General features: G+C 37.6%; 1 protein-coding gene across 13 annotated transcripts in view; it reads left to right on the forward strand.

The window, feature by feature from the left end:
- Positions 1-19,992, forward strand: part of msi2b (musashi RNA-binding protein 2b) — a 269,238-nt gene that overhangs the window by 235,046 nt on the left and 14,200 nt on the right. For 10 of the 13 annotated variants that reach the window (XM_089121137.1, XM_089121136.1, XM_089121138.1 and 7 more), the window contains one exon: positions 16,805-16,984. The exons of the other annotated variants lie outside the window; for them this stretch is intronic. In XM_089121137.1, the coding sequence (XP_088977263.1) occupies positions 16,805-16,984 (180 nt within the window). The remainder of the gene's footprint in view (positions 1-16,804; positions 16,985-19,992) is intronic. 13 annotated transcript variants of the gene reach the window in all.

Below are 19,992 nucleotides of genomic sequence, written 5' to 3' on the forward strand. Positions count from 1 at the left end.
CAGGTGTCAAGTTTATTTATACACATTCACACACTAAAAAAAAAAAAATCAGAAATTGAGAAAACTCTAGGTAACCAGCTTGACTTTGAGTATACTCAACTTATGGATTTTTTTGTACCAACTTAGAGTTGTTCAAACAATGTAAGAAGTTTAACTCAAAAGTTGAACTGTTTTGAAGTTGAATCCAAGTTCAAGTGTGGATCCAAGTTCATTAGACTAGCATTTTACATTAAGCTGAGCATTAAGTTAAGTCCCCATGCTTTGACCAAAAACTACAGAGCCCGTCCGGCAAGTCATTTGTGGGAGAAAAAAAAAAACGAATCCCACAAATCTGTGGTCATAGTTTTGAATTTTTTTTTTTTGAAAAACCAGTCCTACTCATTTTTAAATTGTTCCCTCAGATTAACAAATCATGCCGACGGATTAATAAACCATACCATGAATTTCCAAACCGTGCATTTAGATTTGTAAACTGTATTTTTTTTTTCTTTTTTTCGTTCAATCCATACCCACAAATTCATAATCTGTGCCCATGGTTTTCGCAATCCGTTCCCATAGTTTTTCAAAGATTTGTTTTCCGTTCCTCATTTTAAGAATCTGTAGTCTACCAACACAAGAACAGAACAATCTCCCGATTCGTTAACTAAATCTTTTTGTATATTGTTTTATTGTGTATTATTAAATTGAATACAGCTGTCTTAACTGCATGCTTAAATTCTTGGCTATAGTGGGGATGGGATGGATAACTACACATTGCAAAGTTTCTGGAATGACAACCATACCTAAATACGCGATTGAATCTGATAGACAACCGTAGCATTGGACGGAACAAAACAATCTCTGTCAAATGATCTGTGCACTAAGTCCTGAAGTATAAATGCAAAATCATAGACCTGGCACTTTTATCTACTGTATGTAATGTGTTACTTTGTTGTTCACTTTTGAAATCATACACTCAGTGACTTTTTACATTTAAATGTACAGATTTTAATATATAAAAAAGTTCTAAGTACTTTGTTTTATAACCTGTCCTGACGGTGATTATTTTTATTTTATGAATGAATATAAGTTAACATTATAAACTGTTTCTTTGCATGTATTTGGATTTATTGTCAGTACTGGGCTCGTAGTTCATATGGGAAGGGTACTTGATGGGTGTGTGAATGGCCGTGTTCGTCCATCACCAACAGAGACCATTTTTGACCCAGGAAAAATTATGAATTATTATTATTTTACCACCATATTACTGCAAAGTTTGCTAAACTGTAGGAACGGGTTGCGAAAGTGTGGGCATGGATTATGAATTTGTTGTTACAGATTGAACAACCGAAAGTACTGTTTACAAATCTGAGCGGACAAGTTGGAAATTCTTGGGTACAGTTTATTAATCAGCGGGCACAATTTGATAAACCGAGGGAACAATTTAAGATTCTGTGAGTACGGATAATAAACTAAATGGCAAAACTGTGACTTCGGATTTTCCTACAAATTAATTCCCTTGCTCTGTTAAAATTACATATATTATGTATATACTGTATATATTTGCAGCCTCACCTCCAAAGTTGACAGTGTAAGTTTAATATTCTAATTAAGTTGCTTATACTAAATGCAGTTAAAATTGACAAAATAAAAGTTATTGAAAGCACTGACATAGTATGTTCACACCTTTTTGCTGATGCACATGCGTTTTCTGCATATTTTGACTCGTGCACATACTCGAGTTTGCACCATTGACACCTGCTCTCCGGCAGACAGCTATCCACCCCGGTGTAATTGGCAGACAGGCGTAAAAGTGGCTCAGCGCACGGTTTGAAGGAGCGCAGTCGACAGAGCGTGAGCCAATCAGTCATGCCTCTCCACCCAATCAGACGTGTTTGATTCTGATTAGCACTCGGCTAAAGAAACCAACTTAGCCTGAAAAAACATAGCTCTCTGCATCTCGTTGCTGTTTAATGTGTGTGAATTATACCAGGCTTGTTTGGAGCGAGCTCCGAGTTTAAAACGAGAGCTACATGAGAAATAACTCTCAGCTGATGGCTTCTAGAGACATTTAAACAGTTCATGATCATAGTTTCGAGGCTCGCATTGTGAAATTCAGATTCATTTGAACATTGAAAGCTTGGATTATACTGTGGGTTTTGGAGAGGAATGTGATTAGGTAAGGACGTGGCCCACTGGACCAAGTTTATTAGGCCAGTGTAGTTATCTTAAGACCCTCCCACCCCCCATGGCTAGCTGATGGCGCAGTTGCACTCTTTTGTGACTGATGGAGTCGCTCTGTGGTTGCGTTGTGACAGAAGTGAGAAAGCCATTGAGACAGAGCACTGACATTTAAGGATGACCTTTTCCGAGAACCTCATCATCTATTACCCAACTGATCTCCATTGCGCAGCACAATTTATACACCCCTGCTGTGCATACATTTGCTGCTAGGCGGAGGATGAGATGTGTTTGCGTGCCGACTGTCAGTCAGTTAACTCCTGCGCAAACCTGCCGGCAAGGGTACGGTGAAAGTCAGAGGCTCCAGTCTGACAGACGAGCTGTCGCACTTTATTCTGCGTAGTTCTCTGGCAAAATGGTGATGTTGCAGGCGGCCCTTGCAGATCATCTTCATCGCTGCATAATCTCCGTCAATCACCCGAGGGCTGTTGCTCTTCTTCCATCTGCTTGATGCAATATTATATTTAAAACAGAGGTTCTCTTCTCAACCTAGACAGGCCTGGTTCCAGAATCAAATCAATTAGTGAGAGTGCAAATGGCTCCACCATAACAAGAATAGCAATGTGCTGTGAGACATTTAAGATTATTTACAAGTCATTACTTGATTTACTTGAACTTAAATGATTAGAATAGAATTGAAAAAAAATATATTATTACTAAAATTTGAATATTTTTCTGTTCATTTATTAGTAAGCATTTACTTTCCTTAAAGGGATACTCCACTTTTTTTTTTTTTTTTTTTTTTGGAAATAGGTTCATTTTACAACTCCCTCAGAGTTAAACAGTTGAGTTTTACCGTTTTCGAATCCATTCAGTCGATTTTCTGATATTTAGAAGAATATCAGTAAACAGATAGTTTCTGGTCTCATTGACTTCCATAGTGGGGAAAAAATATATACTATTGTAGTCAGTGAGATCAGAAACTGTCTGGTTACTAATATTCTTCTAAATATCAAAAAATCGGCTGAATGGATTTGAAAACGGTAAAACTCAACTGTTTAACTCTGGGGGAGTTGTAAAATGAGCCTATTTCCGTCTGCACTGCACCATGAATCTTTTACCTGCATCTTGTCCACACTTTGTTAATGAGAGGTTTCGTGACTCTGGATTCTGACTAAATTAAAGGTATAGTTCACTTTGAAATGATTTTTGGTATGTTTTAGCTTACCTCAAGGGCATCCAAAATGTAGGTGTCTTTGTTTCCGCATTAGTTTCAATTTTGATATTTTTAGGTCAACCCGTTCTTATCTGTCAGTAATATAATGCAGGTCTATGGTCACCACCTCAAAGAGCATGCAAAGAGAAGTGGTGACCATAGACTTGCATTATATTACTGATAAACAAGAACGGTTTGACCTAAAAACATCAAAATTGAAACTAGGACACCTAGGTAAGCTAAAACATACCAAATATTAATTTCAAAATGAACTATCCCTTTAAACACCCCTGATTGGCCATTGCCTTCAAGTGAGCAAAAAAATGTCTGTGATTGGCTACATTGCTCAAAATCATGTTGTAAATAGAAACATTTGAGACACGAGCGAACGCAAATAGGCACTGGAGCGTTTGCCAAATCTGTAAGCTTTATTGTAAAGTAATACTATCTTTTATGATTATCAATGTTGAAACTGATATACATTTTTTGATATCCTTTGACATAGACATTTTAAAGTAAAGCATTTATTTGAAATTGTAGACATTTGTAATGTAACAAAATATTTCTGTCACTTTTGATCAATTTAATGCTGAATAAAAATATACAACTTCTTTCAAAAAACATCTTGACCTCAAACTTTTGAACGAATAAGATTGAGAACCCCTGATCTGAGTCATCCGGAGCAGCTTCTTTCTTATGGTTATTGGTTGGCAGTAAGGTAATAAAACGAATGAGTCACATACTTTAGCTAGGCTAAACGGTGTGTGTGATTTGAATGGTTTCATTATTTATAGACAGGGCCGTCCTGGCCTCTCTGTGTCTGTATGACCCATGAAACGGTTCATCACTTGGTAGCGATAGAGCATTACGCTTCAGTTAGTAAGGACTGATCAGCAGATATTATTTTAGAGTCTTGGAACATTTTCATTACGAGCTTCTTTTCAGATTGGTTTAGCGTTTTAAACTGATTACGATAGTTAAATGTACATACCATTCATTTACTTAAAGTTATTACAGTATGTTTGTTAAAGCCAGTACATACTGCTGAACCAGCATGTGTCCGCACCCCAGATTTCATCTAGCACTTGAAAGTGGCATGCTAACGTTTGCATTTCCACGATCATAAAAACGCCCAAACCAACCCTGTTGATGTGTTGGTGTGTAGTAGGATGCCGGGCCGATGGCCATGTTTTTGTTGTTTCTCTCTTGTTTGGTTTGGTCCTGCTTGAAAGCCAGCGTGTGCTGTGTAAGTCACAGACTGCACCAGTTGACTTCCTCTCTTCACACACTCCTCTGGTCACACTCCAGCGAAAGGTTTGCTCCTGTACTCCCCCCTCTCCCTTGTTCTTTGTCCTTCATCCTCTTATTTATGTATTTCTCTGTCTTGGGTACACTGTAAATAATGAATCATGGGTCTAAAAATATTGTGTATTTATTTAAGAAAATTGTGGTTCAGTGTTGTATTGAAAATATTGGAACATGTTTCACTAATAAAACCAAGAGATGCATTTTTTTTTTTAAGGAAATACAATTTTGAGGCTTGAATTTAGGAACCGATTAAGCTGATAAAATTAAGGAATAAAGGGTTACTAATTTATTTTAAGAGAATTAGCTCAATTATGCGGTTTTATTTAGTGACACCATTGTTAGTTCCCAGCATGCTTTGCACATGGCTGGTAATGGAGAGGAAATATTGAAATGAAGTGTAATTGTATGTGTGTTTTGAGTAAAGGGAAACATCTGTTAATGTTTAATGTTCAGATATGTTTGACATTTGAAAGAGTTTTTGTTGTGTTGAAGTTTTGATCGTTACCATTGTGCAGAAGAGTAGGGCTTATAGTAAGGTTGTGAATAACTGCAAATATTGGTTGCTTTGTTCGTCAAGCAAAAACATTTTAATAATGCTAGTGCAGTCACAACACTGGTTATGTGCTGTGCTAGCAGCATGCAGTCTTGTAATAATGCAATGTAACTCAGTCAAATATAAAAAGGTTATTTCCATTCACTCTAATTGACACACTTTTGAGTGTCAACTTAAAATAAAAAAGCATATTTCACTAAAACTATTAAATTCATTGTAGCATTGACATATTAATTAAGGGGATTTTACATGATTTATTCAGCTAGATTCCATGAAAGAAATCCAGCCTTAACTACTCAAAAATAATGTGTAATACAATTTTTCAATTAAATAGCAGTAACATTTTTTACAGTGTATCAGTATTATTTTCATTCCATCCTTCTTATATAGTGTAACCTGCAGTGCTTAAAGGGATAGTTCAGAAAAAAAGACTATTATTTATTCACCCTCTTGTTATTTTTAAAATCGGATTCTTTTTTCAGATGAATAAAAAAGAAGAAATTCACGCTTTTCCATTACAATGTATGGTGACTTAAAAGTGATGCATGTGTAAAACATAGACTCAAATTTCAGTTTCTACTTATGAAAATCTTGCCATCAGCCGTTGATGCATTCATTAGAGGGACTGAGATCAGTAGAGATGTGAGTTTTGTCCAGTATTTTTACATACTATTATTAATAGTACAATTTCTTTTTAAATTAATATTTTGATTTCATTTTAGTTTAATATTTAGTCAATTTTTGTATGTTCTTTTATCATCTTTATTACTTTTTTTTTCAGTTTTAATTTTTAGGAAACACTTTACAATAAGGTTCAGTAGTTAACTACATTAGTTAACATTAACTAAGAATGAACAATACTTCTACAGCATTTGTTAATCTTTGTTAATGTTAATTTTTTACACATTTACTAATACTTTATTAAAATCTTGTTAACATTAGTTAATGCACTGTGAATTAACATGAACAAACAATGAACAGCTGGATTTGTATTAACTAATGTTAACAAAGATTAACAAAAACAGTAACAAATGTATTGCTCATGGTTAGATCATGTTAGTTAATACATTAACTAATGTTTAATAAATGAACCTTATTTTAAAGTGTTACCAGTTTTTATTTACTTCCATTTAGTAATTTCAGTGCCTTAAACTATTGTAGGCATGCCGTCAATGTCAAACATTTCTTATTTTCCTTTAGTTTGTTTTTGTCATCTAATATTTCTATTTTATTTGAATTCAGCTTTGTTTCAATGTGTGAAAGTAACCCTGGTTTTGTGAACCTCCAATGAATGAGTTGATCCATTTCACAGGATGATTCATTCACAGTCCACATTTTTGATACTTTGGTGCTTTTCCATCCTTTTTTAAAGCTTAAATGCTCCAGTCCCCATTAACAGTCTGGGAACAGCATGAGGGTGAGTAAATGACGAAGAATTTGTAGTTTTTGGATGAACTAATCTTTTAACACTCATTCTTTACCCCACCCACCTCAAGTATTATTTTGTTTTTGTTTTTTGCTTTTCTTTGCCATTTCTCTCTGCTTCATTTTCTTGGACCTATACGTGTCTGCATGCCTCTCTAGAGTTAGAAACCTTAGATCTACATTTGAGTACATGTCTGTTAATTTGTATTTGGAAAGAATGCATTATGTCTACCGTCTCTTCTCTTCGGATCTTCTGCTTTTTTACATTTAGTGTTTTGGATCGCAGGTACTTTTTTCTCATTTGCACTCCTTCGGCTTGAAGATACTTGTCAGAGGAGGCGTGTAAAACAATATCTGACTTATTGAGACCTCCTGCAGCATGTGTCAGAGTGAACCGGGTGTTTATCGAATAACATTCTGGCAGCGCCGCCCCACTTCCTCTTAGCTCTTTGGCACACGGAGAGAGATGACTCACAGAAGTTATCTGACACCGCACATCTCGCAAAAGCACATCCCAGAACCGGAGACCTGACAACCTCAGCACCTCGGCTCACCTGGGCCTGGGACAAAGGGCCACCGGGGTCCTCGTCCCTCCGACTTCTTTCAGGTTCCTCCATCCTTTCCCTCTCCCTCCATCTGTTCTTCTTTCTCCAGCGAGGTGAAAGCGTGCACTCGTGTGTGAGTTAGAGAAGCGGGAGGCGCAGAAAACCCGTGTCACTCTCCATTAGCTGCGGTATCTTGACAGACCGGCCCCGGACTACAGCTGTGTCTGTCTCGCTCGCCGTGGTGTCCACAGGTGCAATCTAGGCCAGCCCGTCTCTACGGTGCCAGCCGCCCATGCTGCAAATATGAAACGCACTTCATACTTGTCTGTCACGCTCCTGATGAAGATAGATGTATGTTTTCACCATCTCGCGGTGAGCCGTCCGCTTTCCCGCTCCACCTATGCTCAGGGGTGTGAGCGGCAGTCACAAAACAGGGTTTTTCATTATTTTCAAGGCTTAACATTATCTGCAGACAAATTATGCCATGCCTTCTCTAGCTAGAAGGGACACGTTGTAATGATAATTACTCAAATATACGACTAGAAAAGACCATCTCTGAATGGAGATCGATTGTCTGTGGAGGCGGCGAAGGGCACTTGTAATTCTTTAAAAATGACACAGGTGGAAATGAGGTAGCTAATTGTGAGTGTTCGGAAATTTCGAAAGCTAATTTGGAGAAACATTTGACAAGTTTATTGACACCCGGTAGAGGATTTGTTTGAGAGGAAGAGTGCTACCGGCTTTATTCGAGTGGAGAGAGATTGAGAGACAGAGAGATAAAACATAATGTCTCTGAGTATGGAATTGCAGGGTCAGTGCTTTTTATAGAACGACAGTCTGTGTTTTTGTTCGAGTGTACGGATTCCCTCTCTGCGACTGACATTTCTGCCTGGAGTAGATGATTGTGTGAAATGCTATTTCCAAGGCAGGCCGCAGTCCTTGAGCTTTTTTTTAAAGAAGTGTTTGAAAGTCACATTGCGAAATGTCAGCTTTTCCATCCCTCCCCCCAATGAAAAGACTCTGTAAATGGCAGTATTTCGCTAACATCAGCAGGCTAATTGTGGTAATAGACTGCTGACAGGTCAGGTGTGAGCCGTACTGACTGCGCTGAGCCTGATCCACGTTGAGGTTTTTTCACCAGCTTCAGTAGCAGAGCAACAATGTTAAATTGCATTGCAAACACATTTTAGTTTTACTAAGACTTTTCTGCTGGACGAACAGAATTTCAGTGTCTCAGTGAAACACGGGGCTCATCTCAAGAATGACCTTGACTCGTTTGTACTGACCAAAAATCCTCAATGAAGGTGGAAGTTAGGAGTCAATTAGTTAAATAAGATTACTCTCAAGATCTAGATCAAGCAGAAAGCAATGGGTTTGCAGACAAAAACAAACAGGTAGAAGCTGAGCTGTGGCTTTTCTTTTTTTTTTCTTTTTTTTGCTCACTTTTTGTTTTGCTTTCAATTTTGCTTTTTGTTTAGTTTTTTGTAGTTATTCTTTTATTTATTTCATTAAATTTGTTGCTTTTAGATTTAGTTTTGCATTTTGTTTATATTTTTGCTTCATTTTTGGGGGGGGATATTGGTGTGATTTTGTTTTGATTTGTGTCGGTGTATTTTTTATGATACTTGATTCTACTGTTTATGATGTAAGATGTTGACAGATTTCAGCTTTTCTGTGATTAACATTTCTGATACTTTACAGATATCCTTACAGATAAATACAAGCAGACCTATGCATGATTTGCCCCCAAAAAACATGTTAGCCAAGTAGATGTTTGTGTACAAGGAAAGATGACTGCCTGAGGCACAGTCGTACCATCCCGAGGGCTAGTATTCCCAATGACTGTCTATTTTGACAAATAAGGAGTAATTCAGGACAGAAAGTCTCAGTTTGATGTGTTTAACCCATAGACTGTAAAAAATATGGACAAAGCGTTTGTGACGTCACCCATAGACTCCCCGAAGAACGGGTTTGAGGCTCTTTATGGGGGGTATGGGCGGCGCCATACTGGAAAATCTTGGAAAATACAAAAGTTTCAGAAAGGATACAGAGGTGGTATGATGTGTTGTGTCAGATCATGGCCGAGACATCAAATTCACTCGGCGCAGCCCGTTATGAGCTGTCAATCAAAGTTAACCGCCCTTATTTGTCATACGTTTTATATCTAAATATGATCTAAACTAACAAGTTAGAAAAAAATTCACCCCCCTCACAGTTGTCAGGCACGCGGAACATATTGTAGATTACAATAAAAGTCCATGGGACCGACCTGTAAACATATGAATTTATCCTGTGAAAACGGACATTATAACATGACGTCTATGGATATTTGCTCCCTTTTGGGACCGGCCTCTAGCGGATTTGAGATGTATTGCAGTTTATCGCACTTCCGGGTAGGCTTCATCTTTCAGATTAGAATGTTGCCGCTTGGTTTAACCATAAATGAGCCACCTCACCTTTTAATGCTGTCAAACTTTAATTCCTTACTTATGACTCCCTCACTGTTAGTGTTAAACAGAATATATTTAAAAAAATTATTTTCGAGCATCATACGGATCTTGCTCGTGTCTTAATCTTGCACTGGCTGTCACTCGGTGTGGCCTTTACTTTATAATGCGGCTAGAAGAAAAGACCATCCAGTGCTGTGTTGGTGCCTGCAGCGGTGACAAATTGCCACTCTCTGTTCATTAAACAGCTGATAAAGGGGCCTCTTATTTACGTATTCATGTATTTATGTATCTGTTGCTTGATGCTGCTCTGACAGATATTATGTATAACAACACAAAGCTGCAGTGGTAGAGGGGGGAGTAAAAAGCAACCAGTGCTTTCATCTCAGCAACAGCTCTGAAGCACACAGATGGGCTTCGTAATGGTGCGGTTGACAACCTTCCAGAGTGCATCCATTCCGAGCTCGCTCCCATGTCAGCCCCCCCGTCCCTCCCCTTGCTGGGGGGTCTGGGCTCAGTACAGATGTTGCCCAGACAAAGGCACATCTGGATGACCTACTCCCAGCTGTTCAGACACGACCTCGGAGTGTGTTTGCGGGCCTCCGTGCGGCTCGTAGAGGCGAAATGATGAATAGACGAGGCGCTGTCGTACACCCACCGTGAACGAGCGCTTCACATTTCTATACCACAATTCATCAAGTCGGGGGAAGTGAGTTTACACATCTATCACCTGTCAACGATGCACACACTCCCCCCCCCCAAACCTGCCATTATAGAGTAATTAGATTTCTCTTTGAGTGAAGGGGAGAGGCCCGTGATAAACAACACAGTTCGGTATTTGTTTTTGTGGAAGCAGAAGAGAAGATATTAAGCTTTCCGTGCAGTTCAACTGTGGGGCTGCAGTTAAAGGAAGCGTTCACAGTGCCTATTAATGGAAGAACACACATAGACGCACACAAAACTCACACCCTGCGTCCTCGTTCATCCCCGAGTTATTCACAGAGGCATAAAACATCCCGAGTGCTATTCTCCGTCTGATTGGCAGCATACAAAACCGTGGAACATCACAGAGGAGCCATTATTGTGGCAACTTTTGATGTTTAAAAAAGGCAGTGTTTAATTTAGCTCCACTTTTTTTTCTTTTTTCACTTCCACTTGGTCAAAGTGAATCATTTGCATGCGCTCAGAGAGAGACGAAGGTAATCAAGCAGCCCTATTCTGCCAGATGGCTTTCTCTATAGACAGTAAATGGGCGGTTTTTAACTGCGTTTTATTCCGTGTTTCTGCTTCAGATAGCACTGTCATTGGACGTGATCTACCTGGATAATAAACGTAATTTCTGCAGGCCGTTATTAGATAAGACCTTTCCTGCCACAGCATTAAAACGAACAGCTTTTCAGGTCTAATTTTCTATGTCAGTGCTAACAAAGAAACCAGGTGTGTTTGTTGTACGTGCGGTAATGCTGTATTTTGCGCCCCGCCGTTCCCGCTCCGCGGAAATTAGGCAGAATATTTATGCAGATTGCGGCAGGACTCTGCCATTGTTGCACATGCCGGGGCCGGGGAGTGTTAGACAAAAAGGACGTCTCTGAACCCCCCCTTTTGGCGGGGACGAGGCGGGCCATGCCTCACGCGCCTGTAAAAGGTCTTCATTTGTTTGTTGTTAAAGATCTAATTAGGAGGATGAGGGGAAACAGGACGGAATGGCAGCTTGTCTAATTAAGAGGCGCGTCCAGGGTAGGGATGGGACGGTATGAAAATTTCATATCACGATTATAGTGTCCAAAATAATCGTGATTATCAATATTATCACGGTTTTTGTTAAAAATTTATGAAAGTGCTCAAAAAGAACTGATGCTCACACTGAAAACATTTCATTTTATAATTGAAAATCAACAAACATCAAATAAAACAAGTCTCTCTATGCAGTTTTTTAAGCAAGATTCTATTCTATGGCATTTGCTTCTTTATAATGCCCGTCGTCAATAGCAACGCATTATTACACAGCGCACATCCATATCACAACGGACACGCGCTCTTGTTTCATTCAAATACAACTTGCCGTCTTGCGTCTCCGGTTTTTGATTGTATTGCAAAAATGAAATCAGAGTTGATTTATTGTTTACAGAGTTTGATAATATTGGTGTGATATATCTTGTCTGGACGATTGTTTTACAAAATGAATTCATAAACAGGTAAGATTTAAAACATTAGCTAATCTCATTATCAATTCAATATGTCCCCGTAATTATGTGGTAAAAAATAAAATCGGTTTAATACGTGATGTATCTATACTTTACTATCCCTTAAAATATCACTCTTAATAATAGTCTTGTTTGAAGTTGTTCGTTCGTCTTTGGCTCAAATCCACTTGCTACGAACTTTTCTTGGCGGAAGCTTGACGTCTATTTCAAGTGAGTGACTTAAAATGTTTCAACTCAAAACAACATTTCGTGCCCAATTGTTTCCCAGACGTAGTTTTGGTATTGAGGTCAAAGTTAACTTGCCTTGCGTTCGGGTGATGATCACACAAGACGACTCGGCAGATTTGAAGTGTTTCTATTGTAGTGACTTTTTGTTCGGCAGACAAGGTGACCATCCTCGATCAAGTTTCCCTCAGGACTTTTGTAAAACCCAAAATATGACCACACCTCAGATTTGGTCCTCTTAAAAGGCTGAAAAACCTCCTGAGCACGGTCACTGCCTTCCGCCATTCCTTCTCGAATAGTAATTTAAAAAAATATTGCGCGCTGCGCGCCTGCGTCAGACTGGCCGACAGGATTCAGTGAGTTATTAAAATCGCGATAATCAAACACGGTTTTAATGATAATTAAATTTTAATCGATAATACTAACCGTCAGTACATTTTATCACGGTTTATAGTGAAACCGGTTATCGTCCCATCCCTAGTCCAGGGTTCCCTTTGAACCTCAAGGACGCCCATCTATTAGAGAGGCCCATCAAAAATGGATTCAGCCTAAGTGCATTTTTGGTTGCTTTCCTTAAATGATTAAAGATGTGCGCGCTGGAGTGGGCTTTCCCCTCCTCCCCGAGAAGCCGAAACACTTGAAGATTCTGAGCATACCTCAGGCATTTCCTTCGTTTGTGCGCAGTTAGCGGGAGAGGGCTTGAACGTCTGGATGCATGTGTGATTTGAGAGTGTAGGTACTGGCAGGATGGGGATTTTCGTGCTCGTTTCTGTTTACTGATCGTAAGCATTTTTTTTTTTTTCAGTAGTTGTGCCTGTGAATTTCACTGTTCTCTTTTGGCAGTCCCTGAAACAGAATAGAAAAACAGGAATTTTTTTTAACACTATTTCATTTAATCTTTTCTTGGAAAGACGCCTGAGAAAGGTACATTACAAAGCCAAAAATGTGTGGACAGCAAACTCCACACCTGTATGTGCTTGTTGAAAATTTAATTTCAAAACCATTGGCGTTAATGGGAAGTTAATCCTTCCTGACAGCTTCCGCTCCTCGGGTTGCAGGGATTTGATTCCTCTCAAATGCCACCAATAGGGGTTCAGGTTTGGGGTTTTTGCGCACCAGAGTCCTTAAAACCATATCTCTATACGGACTTTACTTTGATGCGCCTCATCCTACTTAATATGTTTATGGGTATGTTTTTATATTTGTCTATATGCATCTGTTAGTAATATGAGTTTATGGAATAACCAAACTTGCGAATTAGCTGTAGTTTCACACCAGTATGAATTTGAAATTGTTTTAGTCATAGTTTTTGACTTTTTTTAATACTAAAAGTATTTGATGAATGCATAAACCAAATATAACGAAATTGTATGTATAAATTTAACTTTTTCCCTGCTATTGACTGAAATTTATGTCTTTTATGAGACAGCACTTCCCTGCCAATGACAGAATTTTCCAGCTCTTTGTGTTTTCATTGTTAAACGGTAGAGGGAGCTACGCTTCTCCTGAAAGAGTACATTAATAGATCAAACACAGGTGAAGAAGAAGCAGAAACAAGCGATAGAAGCATTGGGTAACGCTTCCTTTTACAGTCCAGTTACCCATGTAAATACTATGTACTTATTTTAGTAACTACAATTACTGGGTAATAACTAGTTCTAACCCTGAACCTACCCCTGTTCCATGTACTTACCTTATATTAGCCAGTACTTTCTATTTAAGTACACTGTAAGTACTGTACTGTAAAAGGAAGCGTTACCAAGCATTGCTTATCCACGTAGTAGTTTTTGACAAACACAATTTTCTCAGCTTTTTGTTCAAAATGTTGCTTTTTTAATAAACTTAATGGTTAAAAATGTATCTACATTTAACAAAATCAACTGGTTGTGAAGACCAAAAAATTACATTATAATAAGTGGTTTAGCGAGTTGTTACAAAAACAAAAAAAAGCGTACCAAAAACGCAGCTGGCATTAGAGCAGACTCAAGGTTTGGGCTGATGTGAATTTAATGAGTGATTGGAAGAAGTCTACGGCTACAGTCCTGTCAGAGAATCAACGTTCCTTTTGTTTTCTCATTTCTTTTATTTATATTTCTTTATCCCTCCCTAAACTCTTCTTAAATGTAGGCTGGCATGGACCTCATTTGTTCTGCTGGGTGTATCTGGGATCCTCTGAAACTAATTAAGGCAGAGGAAAAGGAAGAAGAATCGAATATAGTGCCTCACCAAGGCTGATCTAATGAGGCGTTCTCTGGGCTGATAAGTTGTCTGATATAAAACCCTAGCAGAGGAGCTATATTGATGACTATTTGTAAACAGCACAGGTACACTGAAGTTTTGTGAGTTCCCTCTCTTTAACACCTTCCCCCAAGTTCACAGCTCCACGTCTGTAACAACAGCAGGCAGTGCAGGATGGGGTCAGCTTAATTACACACCATCCGCTATGGATCATTTTCAGATGGTCTACTTGGCTTTTCACACAGACATTGTGACAGACTTGAGCTCGATTATGTAATACTGTAGTTGTTTGTTTTTTTTGTATCAAATGATGATAAAACAAGAAACATTTGTGTGTGTAAAGTTTGGAAACATTTATATTTTTTATGTTTTTGCTCATCAAGCCTTCATTTTTATAAACTACAGAAAAAAACAGTAATATTGTCAAATATTATTACAATTTAAAATAATGGTTTTCTATTTTAATATAGGCTACTTTAAAATATATGTGATGCAAAGCTAAATTTTGTAATCATCATTACTCCAGTATTCAGTATCACATGATCCTTCAGAAATCAATCTAATATACTGATTAATGCTCAGTTATTGTATAATGTTGGAAACAGTTGTGCTGCTTAAATTTTTTACCTGGGTTACTTTTTTTCAGAATTTGTTGATGAAAAAGAACAGCATTTATTCAAAACAGAAATCTTTCTAGCAACATAAATCTTAACTATCACTTTTTATCGATTTAACACATCCTTGCTGACTAAGAGTATTCATTTCTTTCAGTAAATCCAAATGTTTAATGGTAATGCTGTTCTTTTAACAAAAAAAAAAAACTTTATTCATCAGAGAATCCTGAAAAAAACATATCACAGGTATTAAAAAAATATTGAGCAACAAACTGTTTCCAACTCTGATTCCATCTCAGTATTTTATAATGATTTCTGAAGGATCATGTGACATTGAAGACTGGAGTAATGATGCTGAAAAGTCAGCTTTGCATCACAGAAATTAATTATATTTTAAAGTGTATTAAAATAGAAAACCTTTATTTTAAATTGTAATAATATTTCAAAATATGAATGGGTTATTTTTCTGTGTTTTTGATCAAATAAATGCGAACTTAGTAAGCATAAAAGGCTTCTTTCGAAAACATTAAAAACAGTTATGTTTCCAAACTTTTGACCAGTACTAACAAAGTGGCATGATATGGACACAAAAATCTAGTGAATTTTGTTTTATTCACTAGAATGTTTCCAAATATTTATTTATATTAAACATAATAAAACCTCACAGATATATTTTGGAAAACATTTGAGTTGTTTTTAGGTTAAATATATGCGATATCTAATGCAATGACATTCATACATTTGTATGTGACTGTCCAAAAACTTTCCAATGCCAATGTAATATGTAAAGCATCTTTTCACTTGCAGTATTTGCATAATAAATTGACACACACCTGCACTCGAGCACAATAAAATAAAACAAATAACATAGATTTTAACAATGATTTGTAAATACTTTCAAAAAATAAAAGAAAAGTTATTCACAATTATAATTCTGATGTTTTTAAAGAGGATGACATTACGCAACATAATTTGCGGTTAAGTTACGAGTGTGTTGACAGTGGTATTCTAGTTATTTTCCTGCTTGTTATTTGTGGATGCTGAAATGCAAATTAGCATTTCAAACTATTAAGGTCAGTCAGTTTTTATGTAATCACCCATCAAAAGTTTTTAAAACCATGACTTCCATACACTAGCGTGTCAGTACCTCCGTCTGCAGCAAACACAAGTGTTTATAGTAGTGTAATACAGTGGCGGCCAGTTAGTCTTCACACATTCACACACACACACACAGGGGAAACAGCGAGACGTGGCTTTACAAACTCACCTATCTATCTATCTATCTATCTATCTATCTATCTATCTATCTATCTATCTATCTATCTATCTATCTATCTATCTATCTATCTATCTATCTATCTATCTATCTATCTATCTATCTATCTATCTATCTATCTATCTCTATCTATCTATCTATCTATCTATCTATCTATCTATCATCTATCATCTATCTATCTATCTATCTATCTATCTATCTATCTATCTATCTATCTATCTATCTATCTATCTATCTCTATCTATCTATCTATCTATCTATCTATCTATCTATCTATCTATCTATCTATCTATCTATCTATCTATCTATCTATCTATCTATCTATCTATCATCTATCATCTATCTATCTATCTATCTATCTATCTATCTATCTATCTATCTATCTATCTATCTATCTATCTATCTATCTATCTATCTATCTATCTATCTATCTATCTATCTATCTTCCACGCTGCATTGTACCTGAACCATGCAAGTCAGATAGTAAACATTGCTTCATAACATTACTATGCAAAGTCCTATTTCCCCCAATGATGGAGTCCCAGCCCTCATCCTCCTCCCTTCCTCCTCCTCCCCTGTACTGTATCTCCCAGGCTTCCCCGATTACGGTTTCTATTCCTCGCCAAGCGACCAACGGGGGCCCCCCTTCTCCTTTGCGGACTATGGCTCCCTGGGCCCCCAGGCGGCTCAGCTGCTGCAAAGCGAGCATGCCACATCAGCCTGCAACTCCCCTCTCCAGCACCTGGCCAGCCCGGATCAATATAAGAGCCCAGGTGTGTACCCGCCTCTCCTTCATTCAATGATTGATTTGATTCATGCCGTTTATTCATCACCCTGCCATTCATTAAAACGAGAGAGGGGTGGACAGATGAGAAGGGAAAGCGAGGGTTTTGTGCATCCTTGCAGTTGGCTTAGTGTCGTCGCATTGTCATTTTGCCGGTGGATTTGAGGTGGTGTATATACATGAGCACGTATGCGTATGTACTGTGGAGATATATCCGGGAAAGCGGGATTTGGCTGCGGTCTCAATCCCTGTGCAATTAATGTGTTCATATCTTGTGCAGTACATACTCAGGCACGTATATATGTATTACACACCCACTGGCTCCAAACCGCTTAACTGTCAGCCTGCTGGCATGTGATAAATGATATCTAAACATCCAACTTCATGTACTTGAGAGTAAAATGACAAGCCATTTGTTGGAAGCTGATTTTATCGCTTAGTTGTCGCACTTGGACAGAGTATCACATATGGAGATAAATTGTTAATGCATCCCTTTATTTGCATACGTTTTCGTTCTGTATTCATTGTGTTTGTTCACGTATACAGTACAGTGGCTCCGAAATGTATTTGGACACTTGAAAAGAGAGATCATTTATTCACCATCATGTCGTTCCAAACCAGTGTGACTTTTTTTCTGTAGAACACAAAAGATGATGTATTGTACTAAAATTTTGTCTTTTGGTGTCATTTTAGATCCTTTTTTATTGTATGCATCATCTTTTTGTTTTCTGCCAAAGATGTCATGCAGGTTTGGAGCTGTGCGAGAATGAGTAATTGATGACAGATTTATATTTATGTGTAAACTATCCCTTTAAAGGAGTAGTTCACGTTTAAAAAAAAAAAATACTTTTGCTGATAATTTACTCACCCCCATGTCATCCAAGATGTCCATGTCTTTCTTTCTTCAGTCGAAAAGAAATTAAAGTTTTTGATGAAAACATTCCAGTATTTTCTCCTTATAATGGACTTCGTTGGGAACCAAATGGTTCAAGGTCCAAATGAGAGTTTCAGTGCAGCTTCAAAGGGCTTTAAACGACAACAGGCGATGAATAAGCGTCTTATCTAGCGAAACGATCGGTCATTTAAAAAATAAATAAAAAAGTTTAAGTCTTATAAGCATAAATGCTCGCCTTGCTCTGTTCTGTGATGATCGTTTCTGACTCTCCTGTTCAAACTCGTTCATCAAAATGAACAAATCTTTTTTCGAGTCATGACTCGAAGGGTCCTAAAAGACCCTTATTCATCGTCTGGTGTCATTTAAAGCCCTTTGAAGCTGCACTGAAACTCTCATTTGGACCTTCAACCATTTGGTTCCCAATGAAGTGTATTATATGGAGAAAATGGGATGTTTTCATCAAAAACCTTAATTTCTTTTCGATGGATGTCATCTTGGATGACATGGGGGTGTGTAAATTATCAGCAAACGTTTTTTTTTTTTTAAAGTGAACTGACACTTTAAAATGAACGAATGTCATTGCATACAAAATACCAAACCAAGTGTTATTTACTGTAAATAATAACACGGGCACACTTTCTATGCAAAATATTGCAGAAAAAATAAGTTTGTTAGGTTTTAATGTACCATTCTGCTTTTCAAATGTTTTCTGATTTACCAAGAAAAAATAATAGGATAATTTGATTGTAGAGGATACTTGGTTTGCTGTTTTTTGTCATGCAAATAAGTTCTGACATTTTAAAGTGTTCAAATACTTTTTTGGCCACTGTATGTAGAATTACATCAACTAATGAGTGAAAATGAGAAGTGTGTGTAGCATGGTTGGAAAAAAAAAAGTCTTGTTTTGACAGCATATTTAAAGGGAAGAGTTCTTGTCATATTTTGTAATGCTTTATGGTAGTGCACCACTGAACTGACGTTCGGTCCTCTTTAAAACAGTAGTGCTCCACTTTATATATGAAGTAGCCTATAGTTCAAAGGACGGTGGTCTTGAGCTCTTGGCAGCAAACGAGACGCGTCTTAAGAAATAAGTACTGTCAAATGCCATGGTAATGACTAGTAAACTGTCTTGCAGACATTGAGGCATGTGTGGATTAGACATCCACGCCAGCAACCAGAGTGTTTATGGTTCAGATCCCAGTTATGGAATGCCAAGGAATGGTGACGGCATTGGCGGTTGTTGATTTTAATGTTCTGCATCTCTTTCAACCTTGTGAGGAACTTCCAAGATGTCTAATGACCTATAACAACGCTTTCCCTTTCTTCAAATGATCGCATGCTTTTAGATACACATTGCACATAATGGGGAGTTTTAAAATAAATCAATAATAGTTGCTAATAATGTGTATGAATTAGTTTCAAAGTATTGAGCTACAAAAACAATTTCTTGTTCTGTTAATGAGCACATCCCCATTGATGGCTAAAAAAGACAGCGAATCACTGTGTCTTATTAGCGGAGGGCTATTGGGAGTACAGAAGCCAGTCATACCCCAGGATGTGATGCTAACCATGGCTGTCACTTACAGTGTGCTGGTTTCACCCCTCTTATATTAGAAGGGTTTATTTGTGATTTGGTGATCTGGATTCGTGATCCAGATCTTTCCGGGAACAATTTCAAGATGAGTTAACATCAAGGAGAACCTGTGATCTATGTAGTTTTTTGACTCCCTGCTGTTTTAAGAGGCTTTGATACTTTGCTGGATTCCTGACATATTGATAACCTAAATCACCTAAAAAATCACCTAGAAAATCAGTATTTTTGTTTTGTTTTCCAATAATAATAATAATAATAGAGTATTTGTGGCCAATTGTTTATTAGTATTATCTTAATTGAAAAAGTTTAGGCCGTGTGTCCACCAAAGCGTTTTCATCCAGCTGAAAGCGGCAGACGCTCTGCTGAAAACTCCATGCTTTGGGCGCTAGAAAGCGTTTTTTTCCGTTGAGACGTTTCGTTGCTATGATACAGAATATCCACAGCACAGTTTACTTGTAACTGATTTCGCAGATAATTTGTTTCATACCAAAAATGTATTTTTCATTTT

This window comes from Pimephales promelas, chromosome 16 (genome assembly GCF_988280905.1).
Source record: "Pimephales promelas chromosome 16, fPimPro1.hap1.1, whole genome shotgun sequence".
NCBI classification, from domain to species: Eukaryota; Metazoa; Chordata; class Actinopteri; order Cypriniformes; family Leuciscidae; genus Pimephales; species Pimephales promelas.